Raw genomic sequence first — 23,008 nt, 5'->3', positions numbered from 1 at the left:
ACATACTGGGTGACACACCACATTTCTGTTTTAAGAACAATAGGTCTTTAAAACAGATTCTATGTTACAAACCTGTTATTAAGAAGAAGAATATTTCAGAAAAGAAAGGCACATATGCCTGCAGGACTTGTAAGTTTTGTAAATATATATGTAATGGTGATGCTTATACGCACCCCACTACAAGACAAACTTATACTTTTCATTTCAGTGCAGACTGCAAAAGCAGTAATCTTGTCTACTTTGCATTCTGTGTGCTCTGCAACAGCTACTGTGTGGATTAAACAAATAGATGCCTGAAGGACCGGATACGTGAGCACTTGTATAGTATAAGAAAACAGGATAGCAGGAATGCTTTATATAAACATGTATTAAATATGGTACTGCTCATTAATCTAAATTTTTGGTATTAGAATTGTTTAACTGTAATAAAGGGGTGGTGACATTAGGACCAAGGCTGAATGTATAGAAACAAAATGGATTTTGGAAATACAAGCTGATAAAGGGATTGGTTTAAATGAAGCTGTCCCCTTAAGACCTATACTGAAGTCACATGAATTGATGAGGTAACAGTGAATCTCTCTTTTTAAATGTTAGTTTGTGTGTTACTAGTTAGATCTGATCAAGCAGCTAGGGAAAAGAGGCCATTAAAGCACTTATCTCTGTTTTTAACTTGTTTTTAAACTTGTTTTTGAAGCATTAAACCTGTTTAATTACCTGGAACTTCTGGAAGTTTTCTTGTGTGTTTAACCAGGACATTTTGCTGTGCTGTGCTGTGACTCTGTTTTATTTGGATTTAAACTTTTTCATTTGATTACCAGCCTTTACCTTGCATCTGGTGTTTTTCTGATATGTTTTATTTTCCAAGTAATGCACTTCTGTAAATACATCTGTCTCTGCTGTTGTCACCCTTAAACAGTTTTTTCCCCTGTATAGGTTCTTCTCTGCCCAGACATATTCAGCCAGGAATTCCAGTTCAAGTCCACAATACTGTTAGGCGCTCCTTGTCTGCAGCTGGACGATCTCCACCACTTCAACCTGCCCACCCATCCGTCCATGAGATTAACAGTCATCCACTGGCATTTGCCACAGCACTGAGGTCAAGTCAGCCGAACCATCTCATGAGGCCTCTTGGTAGATCAATGGAGTCTGCAAACACTCCTGGCAACAGCTTCTTAACATTGGAAACCAAAGAATATATGATGAACAATGATCCTTTGTCAAAACCAACACCTGCTTCCCCGCCATCCATTTTAGTGAAACCAGATACTGCCAAAAGTAACAGTGAAAAGGTACAGTATAAATGTGATGGTCAAAACAGGTCTGTGCTTCAGTGACTGCAGCACTGTTAACTGTTGTTAACAAAATAGACATTTTGTTTGTACATGCCATGAAGGATGCATGAAGCTGGGTAAAGAAAATGTGATAAGACTAAAACAAATGGGGTTGGGAGGTCAGATTCTGCTAAACAGTATGGTATTTCATAGTTTTCCCTATAAAATGTGTTTCTTTTTGCTTCTAAATAACCCAGGTTATACCTGAACTTAATGTATGTGCTTAGATCTACTGAGTGCACTATCAGCATTGCCAGACACTCTCCCCGCCTTTGCTATGCAATTAGTGCATTTCTTTGAACCTGATGTTTGTAGCTATGAACATGATATATGTTGTTGAACCTGATGTTTGTATCTTTGCTCTGTAACTATCAAAATCTTTTAACTTGTGTTCTGTTATTAACATGTCTAATAAGTGACTGATATTTTTTGGTAATCTGGCAATCCGGCTGTGTAAACCTTGGCTGTAGATGATTATCACTGTTGAAGTGACACCCCAATCCTGTGTGCAAAACTAGGAAAATGGATTGTGGATGGCTGGATAGATTTTTGGTAATCTCTTATGATGTAATGTATTAGTTCCTCGTGAGTAACACTTTTTTCAGTTACATAGTTATTAGTGTAGTGGCAAGCTCTACCAAGCAATTTATATTTAATGCCATTCTACTGTGTACAGAAGTTCTATATACTTTGTAGTTGATATAACAGAGTGAAGCACTGCACTGATATAACAGATAGCAATACAAATATGATGCATGTCTTTAAGCACCTTTTGGCTCCTAAAGAAGACATAGCCTTAAAATTATATAAAGTTTTTTCACATCTTTTCAGTTTATTATTACAGGCAGGTAGCTACATCTGTTGTGTATTTTTTTAATTGTTATACTTTATTAGCCAGGTTATTTAGTGTGAAGCTTTATTTACATATCTAGTTCAAGGGTATGAAGAAAGCTATTTTTCATTTTTTTTTTCCTTTTCAAGGATCTGCGTTGCTTTATCCTTTCACTAAATTATTATGGATGCTTTGTTACAGTGTTATTTTTATTTATTTTATTTTTTTTTTTGAGGACAAGTTATTGCCTGAGTATTTAAAAAAGTTTTCCTCTGTATTGTAAATTGAAAAGTTACAGGCCTTCGTAATGTGTAAGCTATTTGCAGTCATTGAAAAATGTTAAAATTTAAAGCCATTCTGTAAGTAGCTGGCATTGCACTTTAGTGACAATAAGCATGACAGCACAAAGACAAGCCAGATACTTTTACTTTTAAGTCTACATTCATGTTGTGGAAAAATAATGGAGAAGGTAATAGTGGATAAGTTATTGTCAGAACTGGAAAGGTTGGGGCTTGAATCCATACATCAGGATGCATATATTGAAAATACATCTATTACCACCTGTAATTGTCAGAGAGATGAAGAAAGTAGACAGGAGTATAAGGAGATGAGGTGCATGGCAAAGAGAGAGGTGGCGAAGGCTAAGGATAAGGCATATGAAGAGTTGAATGAAAGGTTGGACACTAAGGAGGGAGAAAAGGACCTGTACTGATTGGCTAGACAGAGGGACCGAGGTAGGAAAGATGTGCAGCAGGTAAAGGTGATAAAGGATAATGAGGGAAATGTACTCACAAGCAAGGAGAGTGTGTTGAGGAGATGGAAAGAGTACTTTGAGGGGTTGAATGAATGAAGAGAATGAGAGAGAGAGAAGGTTGGATGATGTAGGGATAGTGAATCATGAAGTACAATGGATTAGCAAGGAGGAAGTAAGGATAGCTATAAAGAGAATGAAGAATGGAAAGGCTGTTGGCCCAGATGACATACCTCTGGAAGCATGGAGGTGTTTAGGTAAAATGGCAGTGGAGTTTGTAACCAGATTGTTTAATGAAATCTTGGAAAGTGAGAGGATGCCTGAGGAATGGAGAAAAAGTGTTTTGGTACCGATTTTTAAGAATAAGGGTGATGTGCAGGACTGCAGTAACTACAGAGGGATTAAATTGATCAGTCACAGCATGAAGTTATGGGAAAGAGTAGTGGAAGCTAGGTTAAGAAGGGAGGTGATGATTAGTGATAAGCAGTATGGTTTCATGCCGGGAAAGAGCACTACAGATGCGATGTTTGCTCTGAGAGTGTTGATGGAGAAGTACAGAGAATATCAGAAGGAGTTGCATTGTGTTTTTATAGACTTAGAGATAGCAAATGACAGGGTGCCTAGAGAGGAGTTGTGGTATTGTATGAGGAAGTCAGGAGTGTCAGAGAAGTATGTAAGAGTGGTACAGGATATGTACGAGGGTAGTGTGACAGCAGTGAGGTTTGCGGTGGGAGTGATGGATGCATTTAAGGTGGAGGTGGGATTACATCAAGGATCAGCTCTGAGCCCTTTCTTAGTTGCAATGGTGATGGACAGGTTGACAGACAAGATCAGACAGGAGTCCCCGTGGACTATGATGTTTGCAGATGACATTGTGATCTGTAGTGAGAGTAGAGAACAGGTGGAGGAGACCCTGGAGAGATGGAGATATGCTCTAGGGAGAAGTGGAATGAAGGTCAGCAGGACTAAGACAGAATATATGTGTGTGTGAATGAGAGGGAGGATAGAGGAATGATGAGGATGCAAGGAGTAGAGGTGGTGAAGGTGGATGAGTTTAGATACTTGGGTCCAATAGTTCAGAGTAACGGTGAGTGTGGAAGAGAGGTGAAGAAGAGAGTACAGGCAGGATGGAGTGGGTGGAGAAGAGTGTCAGGAGTGATTTGTGACAGACGAGTACCTGTAAGAGTGAAAAGGAAGGTCTACAAGAGGGTAGTGAGACCAGCTGTGTTATATGGGTTGGAGACAGTGGCATTGACAAAAAGGCAGGAGTCTGAGCTGTATGTGGCAGAATTAAAGAGGCTAAGATTTGCACTGGGTATGACGAGGGTGGACAGGATTAGGAATAAGTATATTAGAGGGTCAGCCCAGGTTGGAAGGTTTGGAGACAAAGCCAGAGAGGCACGATTACATTGGTTTGGACATGTGCTGAGGAGGGATGCTGAGTATATTGGGAAAAAGATGCTAAGGATGACGCTATCAGGTAACAGGAAAAGAGGAAGGCCTAAGATAAGGGTTATGGATGTGGTGAGAGAGGACATGCAGGTGGTTGGTGTGACAGAGCAAGATGCAGAGGGCAGGAAGAAATGGAAACAGGTGATCTGCTGTGGCGACCCCTAACAGGAACAGCCGAAAGAAGATGATGACCACCTGCAACATGATGTTCTATAACAGTATAATAACAGCTATGAATGAAAATTTGTGCTGTGATGTAATTTATATAGAGTTAATCTCAGCATTTGACAGGGTCATACACAAAATACTGATTAATAAATTAGAACAACTAGGTATCAATGTACACTTGTTAAGATGGATAGCTGCATGGCTTACATATAAGACATGGCAAGTATCATACAAGAGTTAGACAGGTGAATTTCTTGGTTACAGTCAGGGTGTCCCATAGTGCTCTGTCCTAGGCCCATACATGTTTAGATTGTATCTTTCAGGTCTATCTTTTTCATATGAGGTGTTCTATAGTCTGTATGCAGATGACTTGAAATTGGGTAAACTGATTACATGTGGTGCAAACAGGACATGTCTTGCGAAATAACTTGACTAAATTGGCCATTTCGGCACTGGAGAGTAATATGCTGATATTTACATCAAAAACTAAGCATATGAGATTTGGGAGACACAAATTGAAGGTGAATATGTAATACAGCACATGGTAATTGAAACTGTAGATTCATTTAAAGACCTGGGTATAGAGGTAGTTCCAACTTTGAGTTTTTCTAATCATATCAACCAATTGGTTAGCAAAAGTTATAGAACTATAGGGTATATAAAATGATTTATAAAGTCTCAGGAATCAAAAATGATAAAGTCATTGTTTGTTAATTACATTACACCCAAACTTAATTATGGAATAACAACAGGGAAACTTTATAAGAAAACAAGCGTGAGTAAACTGGAAAGAGTACAGCAGAAATACACCAAGGGCATCCATAGATGTGAAAATTTAAGTTATTATGAAAGAGTAAAATATTTGAACTTGTACAGTGTTTCATATAGATATTTAAGAGGAGACCTTATCTCGGTATATAGGGCATTTAGAGACAGCTACCTCTGGGAATGTTTGGGGTTATCAAAAAGTAGTAGAGAATCGACAGCTACCTCTGGGAATGTTTAGGGTTATCAAAAAGTAGTAGAGAATCATCAGACAACCCATGTAGAATATTCTGTAGGAATGAGAAGTGCACTAATTGGTTCTCTGAGAGAGCAGCTGATGCATGAATTACACTACCAAATTGCATTGAAGCAAGCACTAGTTTAGATATTTTTAAGAATGACCTGCACACTTTTTATGGGAACAAGTGATTTTGGTATATTTGCAAGCTAGAAGGGCAATAATACCCATGCTTGAAACTTTTGTACGTATGTATGCATGTATCCATGTGGCCAGGAACAAGCTCGACACTTACACAGACTCACAGAAAGACTCACTCACATGCCTATACTCACTCTCCAGTGTATATGCACACAAAGGCACACATAGACAAACACGCACACACAGACACACACACACACACACACACACACACACACACACACACACACACACACACACACACACACACACCACACCTCCAGTATACTTAAAAGGGAATAGGTGAATGCCATCAAAAGATGGCATTCACTTTTTTCTCCTTTCTGCACCTGCCACCATTTCCAGGAACAGCAGATGGCTAATTAGAATTAGCCACTCTCTCCCAGCAAGTCTGTTTCCTGTGATACAGCCACCAACAAGTGAAAATCATAGCAGGAGAGTAATCTCTGAACCAGGAAGGCTTGCTGCTATGCAGAAACATTCTGAGTTAAGACTTTCTCATTGTGATAAGCTTTTCTGAATCATACCTGTAGTGTGGTGTCATTCTCTGTCTTTACATCTAGTAGTTCAAAGAAAAAGGCTTTAACATGCTTGACATACAAAGTATTGGAAGAAAATCAGTTATGGGTAGCTTCAGTTAAAAAGTAATAAAAGAAAAATCAGGTCTGGGTATCTGAAAATGAAATCAGCAAAACCATTAAAAGAACCACAGAAAATAGAAAGACTGTGGGCCGGATTCATGAAGGCTTGCACGGAGTCTAAGAGTAGTGTAAGACTCCATGCAGCCTTCACGATCCAGGAACAGCCCAAAGTCCGTGTAAGAGACAAGCTAAAACGTCTTTTACACAGAGTGGGCGTGGATAAGTTAATCACCTCACTTGCAGCCGAATAGTATGCAAATGAGGATGATTAGCGATCCAGGAAGCCCAGAACAGCCCGTGTAAGAGCCGTTTTAGCTGCAGAAATGTACTCAGTTGACAACTGAGTACGTTTCTCAAAACAATGGAGCCATGTCAGCTCCAAATAAAGGGTGCATATGTGTCAGGCAGCATGCCAATGGCCAAATATGTGGCCATTGGCAAGGTAACCTGATGCAAAAATATTAAAAATATAATTTTTTTTTTCGGCGATCGCCGATGTTTAAACACAGCGCAGCCCCGTGCAAACGGGCTGCGCTGTATAAAACATAAAATGAAGGTTATAAACCCACAAATGTGGGTTTTATGCAATACATGGAATTTCAATGCAGGGACCAGCAGACCAAAAACAACATGGCCACCGTGTAGTGGTTGCTAACGGGGGAAGCTGAGTCTAAGAGATGTAACTAAGCATTAGTAGGCAATCTGATGCAAATGAGTGTTAGGATACTGAATTCCACTGTCACATAGCAAATGAGCACATTCTGAGTAGTGTAAGAGTTACAGAAGGGGGAGGAACAGAGTAGGAGATAGGTGACATCACAGGGGGGAATGGTAGAAAGAAATGCAGTTCATTGGAGGTCAGAGTTACATGACAGATGTCAGACAGATATCATGGAAAGAGGTGTGCCACTAGATAAGCATGAGAAACTCAAGAAATGGAAGGTGTACACTGTTGCCTACACCAAAGTTTCTTGCTGGGCGTGTATGCGCACGTGTGCACACCATGAAGCACGAGTAAGACAGTGTGCGCACGTGTAAGGCAGACTGAGCATGTGGGAGCATGTTGGTAGCTGTTTAACACTGTTTGCGCAAGTGTGCGCGCATGTAGGGCAGACTCAGCATGTAGAAACCTGTTGGCAGAGCTGTAACACTGTTTGAGTTCGTGTGCGCGCATTTTAACCTGAATAAGATGATTCTGAGCCGTGTAAGCATGTGTGCGTGCATGTAAGCCACTGTGAGCGTGTTTCTGCTGGTATACACACTGCTCCCCCCTGAGGAAACAGAAAGGAAAAAGGAAGCAACATAATTAGTAGGAAGCTACCAGGGAATACTGCTGGAGCTAGCAGGTGAAAACAATTAGAAGCAGGTAATTACACAGGCAGAATAGTAGCTCAGCCCAACACTTAAAAATCTGCAAACAGCAGTGCAAGATGTTTCTCTCAAGAGACACTGCAAGACAGGAGTAAGCTATTAGAAGTGAAAACTGAAAAAGCTGAACTCAGAGCAGAAATGTTAGGGGCTGCCATAGCTGTCATAATGAGACATAGGCAACTTGCTGAGGGTGGTGACAATGCAGATGGTGTCAGACAACCCACAGTGAGGAGACGGAGAAGAGTGTACAGGCCCAAGGTCACCTACCACGGGTTACATGAGCTGGAGATAGTAGAGTTCTATAGAGTGGACAGAGACCTCCTGCAGCAAATAGTGGAGCTGTGCAGGCCACGCCTCACACACAGAACCAACAGAGGGGAACCCATCCCAGTGGAAACCAAGGTATGTGTTGGCCTAAGAATACTAGCAACAGGTACCTTCCAGAGACCAACTGGTGATATGATGGGGATATCACAGGCATCAGCCTCCAGGGTACTGCACCAGTTCCTGGATGCCATGTCAGCACATGTCGGTGATCATGTATATTTCCCCAATGCCCGTGAGGTATTGGCTAGCAATATGCGTCTCTTCCAGCAAATAGCGGAATACCCTGAGGTAGTGGGTGCAATAGACTGCACGCACATACGCATCAAAGCACCAGCCGGTGAGCGGGGTAGGGCATGCATTAACCGCAAGGGCTTCCCCTCCATCAACTGCTAGGTCGTGTGTGATGCCCAGGGCATAATAATGAATGTGTGCGCTGGCTGCCCTGGGAGCTAGCATGATTCCCACATCTGGCATTTGACGCAGCTGTACCAGACATTTGCCAATGGGGACATCCCGCATGGACACCTAGTGGGGGATGCAGGTTATGCACTGGAGCCGTGGCTGATGACACCCATCAGAAACGCACACACACCTGAACAGGAACGCCATAATGAGGCACACGCACAAACACGTAATGTAATAGAGCGTGTGTTTGGGCTGCTCAAGTCACAGTTCCGGTGTCTGGACACATCTGGTGGAGCCTTGCAGTACACACCAACTACATGTACCCAAATTGTCATGGTATGTGCTATGCTACATAATATGATCTTGCAAAAACAGCTGCAGCAGGACCAGCATAGGGCCGGGCCAAACAGCCCCCCACCATTGCCAAGGCCATCACAGGCAGAGCGTGACTCGGAGGAGGAACAACCTGAGCCTGCCCCAGTAGGCAGAAGGAGGCGTGCCCAGTATGCCCTGGCCTTGGCAAAGAGGCAACGCATAGCACATACACTGGCTCAGTAGGAACCCTGGGAATGATACCCCCTCTGACTCACTCAGATAATAACAGGGATGCTTAAAATGACATGACCTGCTCACAAACATGTACAGGGAGTGTAATATGTGCATCCGACAGAAGCAGCCCTGCAGCACCACCTGAGGCATGAATGCCATGTGTTAAGTAATGTAACACCATGTACTATATGCACACCTGAGGACCCTGACTAACATCCTACCCTCACCAAGCATCATGCCACAATATGACAATGAGATGATCAAGTGCAATAATTGACTGAAGTATCTCAGTTAGTCAAAGGGGATCCAATGTGTGCCAGCCTGGGATGACATGCTGAGCATGACATGATGCTCCACCTGCTATGACTGGCGTGCACCTATCAGTGCAGGCCATATGGATACTGGCAAAGGCTGTTGTTACCCACAGTGTGCCCTGAATAGGTAAGGCTCAAAACACAAACCTACCTCCATAGGTATCAGAAGGGATAAGAATAAGATAAGGGATAAGTCGAAACAGCAAGATGCATGCAGTCTAAACTCACCCAGTATGGAGAATGTTGATATCTGTGCTGTAACAGAAAACTGAGTCAAGGCTCACAGCAGCACCGTAACACTACCAGGTTACACCTCATACTGTGCTGTACAGCCTCAAAACATGGAACAAGCTACAAAAGGAGGGTGACTAGCAATAATTGTCAAGGATAACCACACCCCCATGTTGCTACCACAACAAGAAGCAGCATAGACTAGCCATGGTCAAGTAACAGTGGCTAAAACTGCCCCCCAGTTTATAGCCTGCTACAGACTACTGTCCCAACACCAGGAACTGCACCTGGCCTATGCTGGAATACATGAATATATCAAGTCCTCCAAACCACATTATATTGGGTGACTGAAAATACCCAGACATAGACTGGGAGCATTATACTAGCTCCAACACTGTAGGACAAAAGTTCATAGAATCCATAAACCAAAATGCCCAGGAACAATGTACCACTCCCACAAGAGGGGTAAGCATACTGGATGTGATAATCAGCAACATGTGTACTGGATGGCAAGATGAGAAGTGTATCCCTCACTGGTAAGACCAGACCATAGAGTAATCACACTGGATATACAAATCCTGACCACAGTCCCTGGCCAGAAAACCACAGTGGAAAACATGTGTAAAGCAATATTTGCACTCCTCCAAACTGATGTGGAATCCATTAAAGGTCCTGTGCAGGTGCAAAATATGGGCCACACCTCAGAACCTGTAATACAGCCATTCCATGAACACTGCCAGGAATGCTTGGATTATGCAATCCTAAATTAAAACAAGACACAATGCCATACATGCAGGCATCTGGCATGGTGGACACCAGCCATAACCAAACCATGCAAGAGAATGAGGAAGCTACTACATGATAGAACAAACATAAACAATGAAGTAATCACTGATCAGTAGTATGGCAATAAAATATGTCCACACATACAATCCACTAAGGCCAGCCACAACAAGTTGAATCTGTGAATCCTGAGGCAATGTTACACCTGCCCCATGTACACAGACAACCCCCAACTCCCCCCAAGAAATACAAATATATGTGAGAGATGCAACCATCTATCCAAACTGGAGGCTGAGCTCCCTCAACTCAGTACTCCCAAAACTAGTCAGGAGGAGAAGGTAACCACACACACACCACAAACCCAGTCCCACATAGACCTATCACAACTGCAAACCAAAGACATAAACACAGAAAAACATTCCTGGAGGCACAAATTACAAACACAGCACACCAACAGAGGCCTCTAAAGCAGACACCCAATCAAACAACTTCCAAACATAGCACATGCAACACATAGTACACAAAGCTGGTGTGCCAAACAGTCACAGGCCAGAAGGAGAAACAACATGCCTGATACAGTTGTAATAGGTGACTCCATAGCGAGACACACTGCTGTCTCGCACACCAGACTGAACAAGGGAAAGGGTACAGTAAGCTGCCTGTAGGCTGCCACAATACGCCACATAACACAAGTATGCTGGTCACCCCAAAGCAAGTAGAAATATGATGCAGTCATAGTCCATGCTGGTGTGAAAGACCTGAGATGTACCTCCCTAGACTACATGAAAAGAGACATAGATGAGCTCTCTGATTATGTAGTCCAGGCCGGTATGACACTCACCATTTGCAGCATCCTACCCTTACCAAGAATAATGCCACAGTACAAATACGGAATGATCAGTCATAGCAAGTGGCACACGTACTGGTGTCATTACAAGGGGATCCAGTGTCTGTCTGCTTGGGATGTCATGCTTGACAAGCCACACAGCTGTTCCTGGGATGGCTTGCACCTGTTACCCCTGGGCGTCTAGATATTGGATAAGGCCTTTGCCACCTCCATAGAGCCTTTTGTAGGCAAGGCTGAAAAGACTAACCCACCACCCTAGAAAACATAAGTGGAAAGAAACATAAGGGTAATGCTGACCAATGCCAGATGTGTAAACCCCAATATGCATGCTCCCATCCCCAGTATGGAGAACATCGATGTCTGTGCAGTGACAGAAACCTGCTGCAAGCCTCCTGACAGCACACCAGCACTACCAGGTTATACCACATATCATGTGTCATGGCCCCAAAACCTGGAACAAAACATAAAAGGAGGGTGAGTATCCATATTCAGCACAGACACCCATACGTCCAGGTAACTGAAATGCACAAGGCATTGGAGTCCACCCATGTGCAACTAACTGTAGGCAAGACTGCTGTACAGTCTGTAGCATGCTACAGACCACACTCTCACACACAGGAACCCCTTCCAGCCATCCTGAAGACCCTGGACAGTATGAATGTCCCACCAAATACCAAACAAGGTACCACAAATTACCACATAGGTGGTAAACCATTATGTATGGAAGGAGTAATCAGGGACCTAGGGACACAAGTGGACAGTAACCTGTTAGGTGACACTCACATTGCCAATGTGGCTAGGAAGACTGTCTACATTGGACACCGTATCATGAAAGGATTCACATCTACGTCAACAGAGGTCATTGTGCCCCTATACTGTTCTCTTATCACACCCATAATCTAGTACAATGCCTCATATGGGATGTACCTTACCTGACACCTGCAGCAGTTAGAAAGACCTCAAAGGTACCTCACCAAGAGGATAAAGGGTCTCAAATATATGTCATATGCTGCCTGGCTGTAGACACCCCAGCTGAATGCAGTCACATACTGCCTACACAGAGGCATTGCATGCCTGTTGTACAAGGCCATGCCCAACACAGGAGTAATGGACATGTTCCACCCCAGAAAACTCAAAGCCATCAGAGCTGTGAGAGTGAGAGATGTCAACCTCAACAAATAATGAAATAGGATGTGCTGGAGGGACAGATACATAATCCAGAGGCTGCCCACACCCTGGACCAGAATCCCACTCCATGTTAGGCAGAGCCCCTTCCTGACACTCTTCAACAGGAATCTTGCCAAGTGGATGGATGATTGTAGAGTTACACTGGGGGTCTTCACTGTGTCATGTCCAGACAGAGGCACAGCAAAGCAAATCATAAATGGCCATAATATTCACATAGCAAGGGGTGGCGAAAGCCACACACACTCTGGCTAGGCTAACAAATGCCCTAGAGTGGATAGCCTAGTATGAACCTATGAACCTATGAAGATACAAATTGTACAGGACACTAAGGATAATCCCAAGGCTTTCACAACTGATGGTAGGAACCGTGTTGGGAATTCACAGATATGCTCTGAATCACACAAATATCACAAACAACATACCAAACACACACACATATTGCCAACATACATCCTGACAGGTGCAGTGCAAACCCACCCCCCCAGAATGCAAAATATCTATCCCAGCAGACTGCTGGCCCCCCCTGACATTGCAGATGCTGAGGTAACAGCCAGCATCTACAAAGCAAAACACACAGCAGCAATGGTATGAGATGGTGTCCTGGGCTGAGTCCAACATGGACTCCAAGACGAATGGAATGCCAAATCACACTACTGCTCAGTGTCAGCCTTACCACAGGATATGTACCCAAAGAGCAGTGTACAACAACAGTGGTCCTTCTCAACAAAGGTGTTGCCTGAATCGATACTGAAAACTACCACCCCAGAATCCTGAGAAGCTCGGTCGGCACAGCTATGGAAAGGATCAGCATGTACCACAGACATAAAGATATTGGGGACCTACTGACACCGGACCCTACCCAGTGTGGCTTTCTTAAGTGCAGATCCTGCCCCTAAACATGTTTGACTCAATTGAAACAGTCATTAAGGTCACTGATGAGGGATATGTGGTCCACACAGCGTAGCTGGACCTTGCAAAGGCTTCTATACAATACCCTATGTGTTCATTATAGATAAGCTCACCAGCTTAAATATAAACCCCTATGTCAGTAGAGGGGTTGCAAACCAGACCAAAGACAGAACAGACATGGTCAGACATGCTGCAGCCATGTTAGACTACAAACCAGATATAACTGGCATCCCACAAGGCTTGGTCCTGGAATCTCCCTCGTCTGGTATATATGTCCCATAGGTACAGGCCAACATGGAAGGACTGTGTCTGAACATGTTTGCAGAGGACTACAAACTGCTCACCATATATGATCCACCAGCTGACACAAACATCCCACAAAAGGGCCACATAGAAACAGACAACTGGTGCCATAGCCATGTCAGCAAGCTAATTGCAGAAAAGTGTATAGTCAACCCCCGTGGATATACAGTAAGTGCCCACCAATTACCACATAGGTGTTAACCCATTACATACTTAACATGTAATGAGAGACCTGGGGACACAAGGTGATAGATATCTTGCATTGGACAAACATGTGCTGTAGTGTTTACAGAAACATACCATATACCCACCTAATCATGAAGGTTGTCATATCTAGATAAGGGGAGGTCATTGTGGCTCTGCAGTCATCCTTCATCAGCATTACAATTGACTACAATAGCCCCTGTGGGATGTACCTCAGCAGACACCTCCATCAACAGTAAAGTCCCCAACAGTACCTCACCAGGAGTATCAAAGAGCTTGCACAGATGCCATGTGTTGCCTGCGTTGCTGGTATCAATAAACATGCTGCACCTTGTACAATCTGAATGGCAGTGAGCTATGCACATGAGAGACCTGAACCCCAGCACTGACTTACATAGGACAAGCTGTACTGCATGATCCATAACACAGAAGCCACCCCCACCCATGAGTAAACTCCCAGTACAGGCTACCCATAGAGTCACTTATTGATTTTCCTCAATAGGAATCTTGATGAGTGGATGGGAGATGGTAGCTTTATCCTGGGTATCACTGTCATGTCACAGGTAGACAGAGGCACAGTTTACTAACCATGACATATGTCATGGCAAACTCCACTTACAATGTGTGTCGAAGGACAAACACACTCCGACTAGCATTAGAAATGGACTAGGGCACATCGCTAGTGTTTGCAAATGTACACCTATGTTGTGGAATACACTACCAATGTTGGACAAGCCTGGTTTAAGTAGTTCATATCTGAACATAATGCAACATGGTCAGATGTACACAACTGGCCCCTAACCAGGCTGTTGTGCTCACTATGGAAATGTAAAACAGTGATAGCACTAAAGCCCAGGATACTGTCCACCACAGTCAAAGTACTGAACCAGTACACTATACAGTACTACAGTGTTAGGTCAGTGTGAAAGGATGTTGACAACTGTATGCAAAGTATCCTATGCAAACCCTGCAGGCACAGTATAATCCTGTTGTGTTCACACACAAAGCAGTTGTACAGTAACTACACAACATGACACACAACACACAACCATAAACGGATATTTGTTGAAGTTCACACTCATCCACAAATGTGGTGGGCTGCAGAGTTCAACATATGGAATGCTCACACTGGGCATGCTCACACACTTTGATAAATGAGACATATGTCAGACAACATGCCATGGGAAGGCTGAACTGGGCATGCTCACACACTTAGGCCAAATCTCAGTTTAGCAGTTGGCCACACATATCTGGTATTTTTACGTGTTATTCCAGGAACCAACCACATTACAGCAGTCTGCCCAGTGCACACAGTTAAATGACTACAGAGACATACGTGATATAGTGGATCCCTCCCATATGCAAACATCTTCCACAGATACACAAGTTGTTCATACAAACAGGGAATGCTATGGCAGTAAAGACGTGCAAACAGTCTATCAGCAACAAATAATGTGCATTTGACAATTAAACATATGGGTGTAGAGGTCAACCCTAGGCTGTTTGCCCTAGGGAATGACAGCTTAGCCAGAGTGTGCTTGGCGTCTGCCTCCCCACAGGATGCATGTCAGCACCCTATAAGTACAGCAGGAGAAAAAAAGCCTCCCAGTAATGCGAATAGTGTGCTCTGCTAATGTGTCCATCTCAAGTGACATAACATAGGTAGGGGTTTGAATCTTACAAATGCTCAGTGTGGGTGTGTGCGCGTGGGGTTGGTGTGTGTGCAAGTCTGTGAGAGAGAAATGCCCCTTTTGGCAACTGGGAAAACACACTACAGGATGCACATTCCCCTTTCTAAACACAGATGATGTCAGCACTCTATAAGTATAGCAGAAGAAGGGAAACCTCCCAGTAATGTGAATAGTGTTCTCCACTAATGCGTCTGCCTCAAGTGTCATAACATAATTAGGAAGGGGGTTGAATCCTGCAAGTGTGTGTGTTTGGCTTAGGGGGGTTAGTGTGTGTGTGAGGGAAATGTCCCTTTTGGCAACTAGGAGAACAGACTACAGGATGCACATTCCCCTTTCTAAACACTGATGATGTCAGCACTCTATAAGTATAGCAGGAGAAGGGAAACCTCCCAGTAATGTGAATAGCGTGCTCTGCTAATGCATCTGTCTCAAGTGTCATAACATAATTATGTAAGGGTTTGAATCCTGCTAATGACAAGTGTGTGTGTTTGGTTGAGGGGGGTTAGTGTGTGTGGGTGGGGGAAATGTCCCTTTTGGCAACTAGGAGAACAGACTACAGGATGCACATTCCCCTTTCTAAACACTGATGATGTCAGCACCCTATAAGTACAGCAAAAGAAGAGAAATCGTCCAGTAATGTGAATAGCGTCCTCTGCTAATGCGTCCATTTCAAGTGTCCTAACATAGTGAGATAGGGGTTTGAATCCTGCAAGTGTGTGTTTTTGGCTGAGGGGGGTTAGTGTGTGTGAGGGAAATGTCCCTTTTGGCAACTAGGAGAACAGACTACAGGATGCACATTCCCCTTTCTAAACACTGATGATGTCAGCACTCTATAAGTACAGCAAGAGAAAGGAAACTTCCCAGTAATGCGAATAGCGTGCTCTGCTAATGCATCCATCTTGAGTGTCATAACATAGTTAGATAGGGGTTTGAATCCTGCAAGTGTGTGTGTTTAGCTGAGAGGAGTTAGTGTGTGTGAGGGAAATGTCCCTTTTGGCAACTAGGAGAACAGATGCGCATTCCCCTTTCTAAACACTGATGATGTCAGCACCCTATAAGTACAGCAAGAGAAGGAAAACCTCCCAGTAATGTGAATAGCGCGCTCCGCTAATGCGTCCATCTCGAGTGTCATAACATAGTTAGATAGGGGTTTGAATACTGTAAATGGCAAGTGTGTGTGTTTGGCTGAGGGGGGTAGTGTGTGTGCAATTGTGTATGAGGAAAATGTCCCTTTTGGCAACTTGGAGAATAGACTACAGGATGCACATTTCCCTTTCTAAACACTGATGATGTCAGCACCCTATAAGTACAGCAAACTTGGGAACACATACACAAACTCACAAAGTTCTCCAATTCAGGATGGTGCTGGTAAGTTGACGCACACTGGTGAAAAATGATAAATCCCGCTATGCAGCTCTGGAATAAGTCAATCCTTTCTTATTCAAAGGTTATCCAAACAGTTGCCATGTTCAAGCATCCAAATGTAAATAGTGGACAAAAGGTAGAACTAAAACCAAACTGGACCAAACAGGGCCAGAAGTTTATTAAAACATTAAGCAACACGGTACAAAAATACTGCTTTTCGTCCTTTCACCATACAAAGACTTCTTCAGACAAATGGTTCTACACAAGAAACCAGCCTGTGTTATAAAGGCAATTTCAAATTCAAATTGTGCCCCTCCCCTGGTACAATCCAAATGACCTAATTTCCTGATCACAAAGCATTTGTCATTTCCTCTTCCTAGTTATACACTCATTCAGTAGTATACACAATTCACTTGCAAGAACAAAAATAAGGTTAAAACATTAAAATAATAAAATGAGTGAAAGTGCAATGGGTAAAAATACACAAAAGTAAATCCCCATTTCAAGTATAAACTCACTAAACAAGTACGGGTAATATGGACTATGAGAATATGTCCCATAGGTACAGGCCAACATGGAAGGACTGTGTCTGAACATGTTTGCAGAGGACTACAAACTGCTCACCATATATGATCCACCAGCTGACACAAGCATCCCACAAAAGGGCCACATAGAAACAGACAACTGGTGCCATAGCCATGTCAGCAAGCTAATTTCAGAAAAGTGTATAGTCAACCCCCGTGGATATACAGTAAGTGCCCACCAATTACCACATAGGTGTTAACCCATTACATACTTAACATGTAATGAGAGACCTGGGGACACAAGGTGATAGATATCCTGCATTGGACAAACATGTGCTGTAGTGTTTACAGAAACATACCATATACCCACCTAATCATGAAGGTTGTCATATCTAGATAAGGGGAGGTCATTGTGGCTCTGCAGTCATCCTTCATCAGCATTACAATTGACTACAATAGCCCCTGTGGGATGTACCTCAGCAGACACCTCCATCAACCGTAAAGTCCCCAACAGTACCTCACCAGGAGTATCAAAGAGCTTGCACAGATGCCATGTGTTGCCTGTGTTGCTGGTATCAATAAACATGCTGCACCTTGTACAATCTGAATGGCAGTGAGCTATGCACATGAGAGACCTGAACCCCAGCACTGACTTACATAGGACAAGCTGTACTGCATGATCCATAACACAGAAGCCACCCCCACCCATGAGTAAACTCCCAGTACAGGCTACCCATAGAGTCACTTATTGATTTTCCTCAAAAGGAATCTTGATGAGTGGATGGGAGATGGTAGCTTTATCCTGGGTATCACTGTCATGTCACAGGTAGACAGAGGCACAGTTTACTAACCATGACATATGTCATGGCAAACTCCACTTACAATGTGTGTCGAAGGACAAACACACTCTCCGACTAGTATTAGAAATGGACTAGGCACATCGCTAGTGTTTGCAAATGTACACCTATGTTGTGGAATACACTACCAATGTTGGACAAGCCTGGTTTAAGTAGTTCATATCTGAACATAATGCAACATGGTCAGATGTACACAACTGGCCCCTAACCAGGCTGTTGTGCTCACTATGGAAATGTAAAGCAGTGATAGCACTAAAGCCCAGGATACTGTCCACCACAGTCAAAGTACTGAACCAGTACACTATACAGTACTACAGTGTTAGGTCAGTGTGAAAGGATGTTGACAACTGTATGCAAAGTATCCCATGCAAACCCTGCAGGCACAGTATAATCCTGTTGTGTTTTTGGCTGAGGGGGGTTAGTGTGCGTGAGGGAAATGTCCCTTTTGGCAACTAGGAGAACAGACTACAGGATGCACATTCCCCTTTCTAAACACTGATGATGTCAGCACCCTATAAGTACAGCAAGAGAAGGGAAACCTCCCACTAATGCAAATAGCGTGCTTCGCTAATGCATCCATCTCGAGTTTCATAGCATAGTCAGATAGGGGTTTGAATCCTGCAAATGGCAAGTGTGTGTTTTTGGCTGAGGGGGGTTAGTGTGTGTGAGGGAAATGTCCCTTTTGGCAACTAGGAGAACAGACTACAGGATGCACATTCCCCTTTCTAAACACTGATGATGCCAGCACCCTATAAGTACAGCAAGAGAAGGGAACCCCCCCCCCCCCCAGTAATGCGAATCGCGTGCTCTGCTAATGCATCTGTCTCGAGTGTCATAACATAGTTAGATAGGGGTTTGAGTCCTGCAAATGGCAAGTGTGTGTGTTTGGCTGAGGGGGGGTTAGTGTTTGTGAGGGAAATGTTCCTTTTGGCAACTAGGAGAACAGACTACAGGATGCACATTCCCCTTTCTAAACACTGATGATGTCAGCACCCTATAAGTACAGCAAGTGAAGGGAAGCCTCCCAGTAATGTGAATAGTGTGCTCCACTTATGCGTCCATCTCGAGTGTCATAACATAGTCAGATAGGGGTTTGAATCCTGCAAACAGCAAGTGTGTGTTTTTGGCTGAGGGGGGTTAGTGTGTGTGAGGGAAATGTCCCTTTTGGCAACTAGGAGAACAGACTACAGGATGCACATTCCCCTTACTAAACACTGATGATGTCAGCACCCTATAAGTACAGCAAGAGAAGGAAAGCCTTCCCAGTAATGCGAATAGCACACTCTGCTAATGCGTCCGGCTCAAGTGTCATAACATAGTTCGATAGGTGTTTGAATCCTGCAAATGGCAAGTGTGTGTTTGGCTGAGGGGGGGTTAGTGTGTGTGAGAGGAATGTCCCTTTTGGCAACTAGGAGAACAGACTACAGGATGCACATTCCCCTTTCTAAACACTGATGATGTCAGCACCCTACAAGTACAGCAGGAGAAGGTATGTGGCATGGACAATGACTGAGTCATATGTGTCCATGCCTCTGACTGACCTGTATGCTTGTGTTATGTGGTGGACCATAGTGCCCCACAGGCATATCACTGTGACCTTCACCTTGTCCAGCCTGGTGAGCGTGACCATACCGGACAATAAAGATAGCTAACACAACTGTGGCAGGTGTGTTGTCTAGCCATACAGGCTGTGACTGGCACTCAGGATTTGTGTGCTATGTGTTATGTGTGATGTGTTCAGGCATAACGTATGCCTGTGTGCCAGCTGCAGAGGTGTGTGCCGCTCAGGCAGGATGCTATTCTAAGGCTCCACGAATGGCCCAGTGTGTTCAAGTGCTTGTATTGCTGTCAGTGTAGGTCTACATCAAACTGGTATTGTAGTCACTGTAGTATTGCATGCCACCTGACAGGTTATGCCAGTATTGGGTTCAGAGTGCTTAGTCCCCAGTTTGGCTATGTGGTTCCATCTCATACATGTGTTGTACGTCCATGTGTAGAGGAGAGGGTTGACTGTGTACATGTGGCAGCTGTGACATTGCCACATGACCCACATATTCCACAACTGTAGCATAGAGGTGACTGACAACTGACCTTTGAACATGCTACCATAGTATTGTGATTGCCATGGTGATTAACAGCACATAGGGCTAATGGGGAACAAGGTACATAGGTTCATAGGTTCATAGCGTCATACTAGGCAATCTGCCCTATGGCATTTAAGAACCTAGCCAGAATGTGTTTGGCTGTCGCCATCCAATGTAAATATATCTTGCCATGCCCTTTTCCAAGGTTAGTATACTGTGCCTCTGTCTAACAGTGACACAGAAGTGATACCCGGGGTAAACCTACAATGTCCCATCCACTCATCAAGATTCCTCTTGAAGAGAGTCAATGAGGGACTCTTCCAAACCTGGACTGGGATTTTATTCCAGAGTGAAGTGAGCCTCTGGGTTATGAATCTGTCCCTCCCGCATGTCCTATTTATTTCAGTGCTGAGGCTCAGGTCTCACAAGTGTGTATCCCAATGGGATTTGGATATTCTCAGGTGCAGCATGCCCATTAATTCCGGGTTCGACATGGTGTTATACATTAGGCACAGATCGCCTCTGAACAGGCAGTATGCCACTGAGTAGAGCTGGGGTTTATTTAACCGGTCAGCATATGGCATCTGTTTGAGCCCTTTGATCCTCTTGGTGAGGTACTTGTGGGGTCTTTCCAGTTGCTGCAGGTGTCTGGTAAGGTACATCCCGACAGGGGATTGTACTCAATTATGGGCCTGATGAGGGATGAGTAAAGAGGCACGATGTCCTCCCCTGATGTAGATGTGAATCCCTTCATGATGGGGTGGGCTATATACAATGTCTTTCTAACCACTTTGGCCACGTGGTTGTCAAATGAGAGATTGCTATCAACTTGGGTCCCCAGGTCCCTAATTACTTCTTCTGTACATAATGGAGTACCACCTATGTGGTACTTTGTGGGCACTTTGTTTTTGCCAAAGGGGATGACTATACACACTTTTGCATTCAGCTGGAGGCCATGGCTCTGGCACAAGTTGTCTGTTTCTATGATGCCCCTTTGGAAGATGCTTGTGTCAGCTGGAGAGTCGATTATGGCGGCCAGTTTGCAGTCATCTGCATATTTGGTCAGCCACAGTCCTTCTGTGTTGGCCTGTACCTCCGATAAATATATACCAAACAAGAGAGGTCCCAGGACTGAGCCTTGTGGGACACAACTCGTAACTGGTTTGGAGTCTGGCATGGCTCCAGCAATTCTAACCATGTGGGCTCTGTCCTTGAGCCAGTGTGCAATCCATCTAGTGACATAGGGGCTTATATTTAAGCTGGTGAGCTTCTAGAATGCCCGAGTGGGGTATTGTTTTGAAGGCTTTTTGAGGTCCAGGTAGGCTGTGTGAACCACCTTCCCCTCGTCAATGGCCTTGGTGACTGTTTCAAAGAAATCAACCAGGTTTGAGAGGCAGGATCTGCCCTTAACAAAGCCAAACTGGGTATGAACCAGTGTCTGTAGGTCCGCAATATCTATATCTATGTGGTCCATGATGATTCTTTCCATAGCTCTGCAGACCAAGCTAGTGTGGCTTATGGGGTGATAGTGTCCAGGATCCGTTGAGGCACCACCTTTCTGTAGAGGGACCACTGTTGCTGTACACCACACTTTGGACACATATCCTGTAGTAAGGCTGGGATTGAACAGTAGGTTTATGTTTGGTAGTAGCACGTCTTGTTTTCATGTAGGACACAGCCCAGGACACTGTCTCGTCCCATTGATGCAGTTTGTATTGCTTTGGAGAGGGCAGCTCTTACCTGAGCATCTGAGATGTCAGGAGGGCAGCACTCTGCTGGGATACATATTTGCCCTTTCAGTGTGGAGGGGGGTGAGAAGTTTGCACTGAATCTGTCAGCTAGAATGTTGGCAATGTCTGTGGGTTTGGTGTTTCTATTGACATTTTGGACTACCTCTGAGAATATCTGGGAATTACCACCCAGGTTCCTAACATAACTAAAGAAAGCCTTGTGATTATCCTTAGTGTCCTGTGCAATTTCTGTCGAAGCTGGCCTTAGACAATCTTATGAGTGCCTGTAGTTATTTGCTAATACTGATCAGTGATGCCTTCCCTATTTGTGAATTTGTTGTATCATTTGGTAGCTTCCTCCTTCTATTGTGTGGTTTGTTTATGGCTGGGGTCCACCAGACAGGACGTCTGCCTTTGGAGGATTGGGTCTTGGTTTTATTTGGGATCACATGATCCATGCATTCCTGAAGGCATCCATAGAATGCGTTTATAGAGGAATCTGTGGTCTGGTCTGTAGTTTCCACAGGCCCAGGGGCTTTGAAGGTTTCCACCTCAGTTTTGAGGTGTGTGAATTTGCTTTAGAGAAGTTGTTCACTGTGGTGTTCTGGGCAGGGGGTGGGGTCGGGATGTGAATATCCAGTGAGATTAGTTTATGGTCCAATCTTACCAGTGAGGGATACACTTTTGGTCTGGACCATAGAGTCCCCATGTTGGTGATGATCAGGTCCAGTATGTTTCCCCTTCTTGTGGGAGTGGTAACAAGTTGTTCCATAGCATTTGAGCTCATATATTCTAGGAATCTTTGGCCTAGGGTGTTGGAGCTAGAGTCATGCTCCCAGTCCATGTTTGGGTAGTTGACGTCGCCCAGTATAATGGTGTTTGGAGAGACCTTCATATTTCCACTGTTCACAGGACGGCCGAGTGCAGTTCTTGGGTTTGGGAGGGTG

General features: G+C 44.0%; 1 protein-coding gene across 2 annotated transcripts in view; it reads left to right on the top strand.

Moving 5' to 3' along the window:
- Positions 1 to 23,008, top strand: part of SH3RF2 (SH3 domain containing ring finger 2) — a 1,223,737-nt gene that overhangs the window by 1,139,706 nt on the left and 61,023 nt on the right. For both annotated transcript variants that reach the window (XM_044064026.1, XM_044064025.1), the window contains exon 8: positions 934 to 1,289. In XM_044064026.1, the coding sequence (XP_043919961.1) occupies positions 934 to 1,289 (356 nt within the window). The remainder of the gene's footprint in view (positions 1 to 933; positions 1,290 to 23,008) is intronic.

The sequence above is a fragment of the Protopterus annectens genome, chromosome 2.part2 (genome assembly GCF_019279795.1).
Source record: "Protopterus annectens isolate FY-2018-M chromosome 2.part2, PAN1.0, whole genome shotgun sequence".
Classification (NCBI taxonomy): Eukaryota; Metazoa; Chordata; order Ceratodontiformes; family Protopteridae; genus Protopterus; species Protopterus annectens.
The sequence above is the reverse complement of the archived record's forward strand: the minus strand, read 5'-3'. Positions and strand labels throughout refer to the sequence as shown.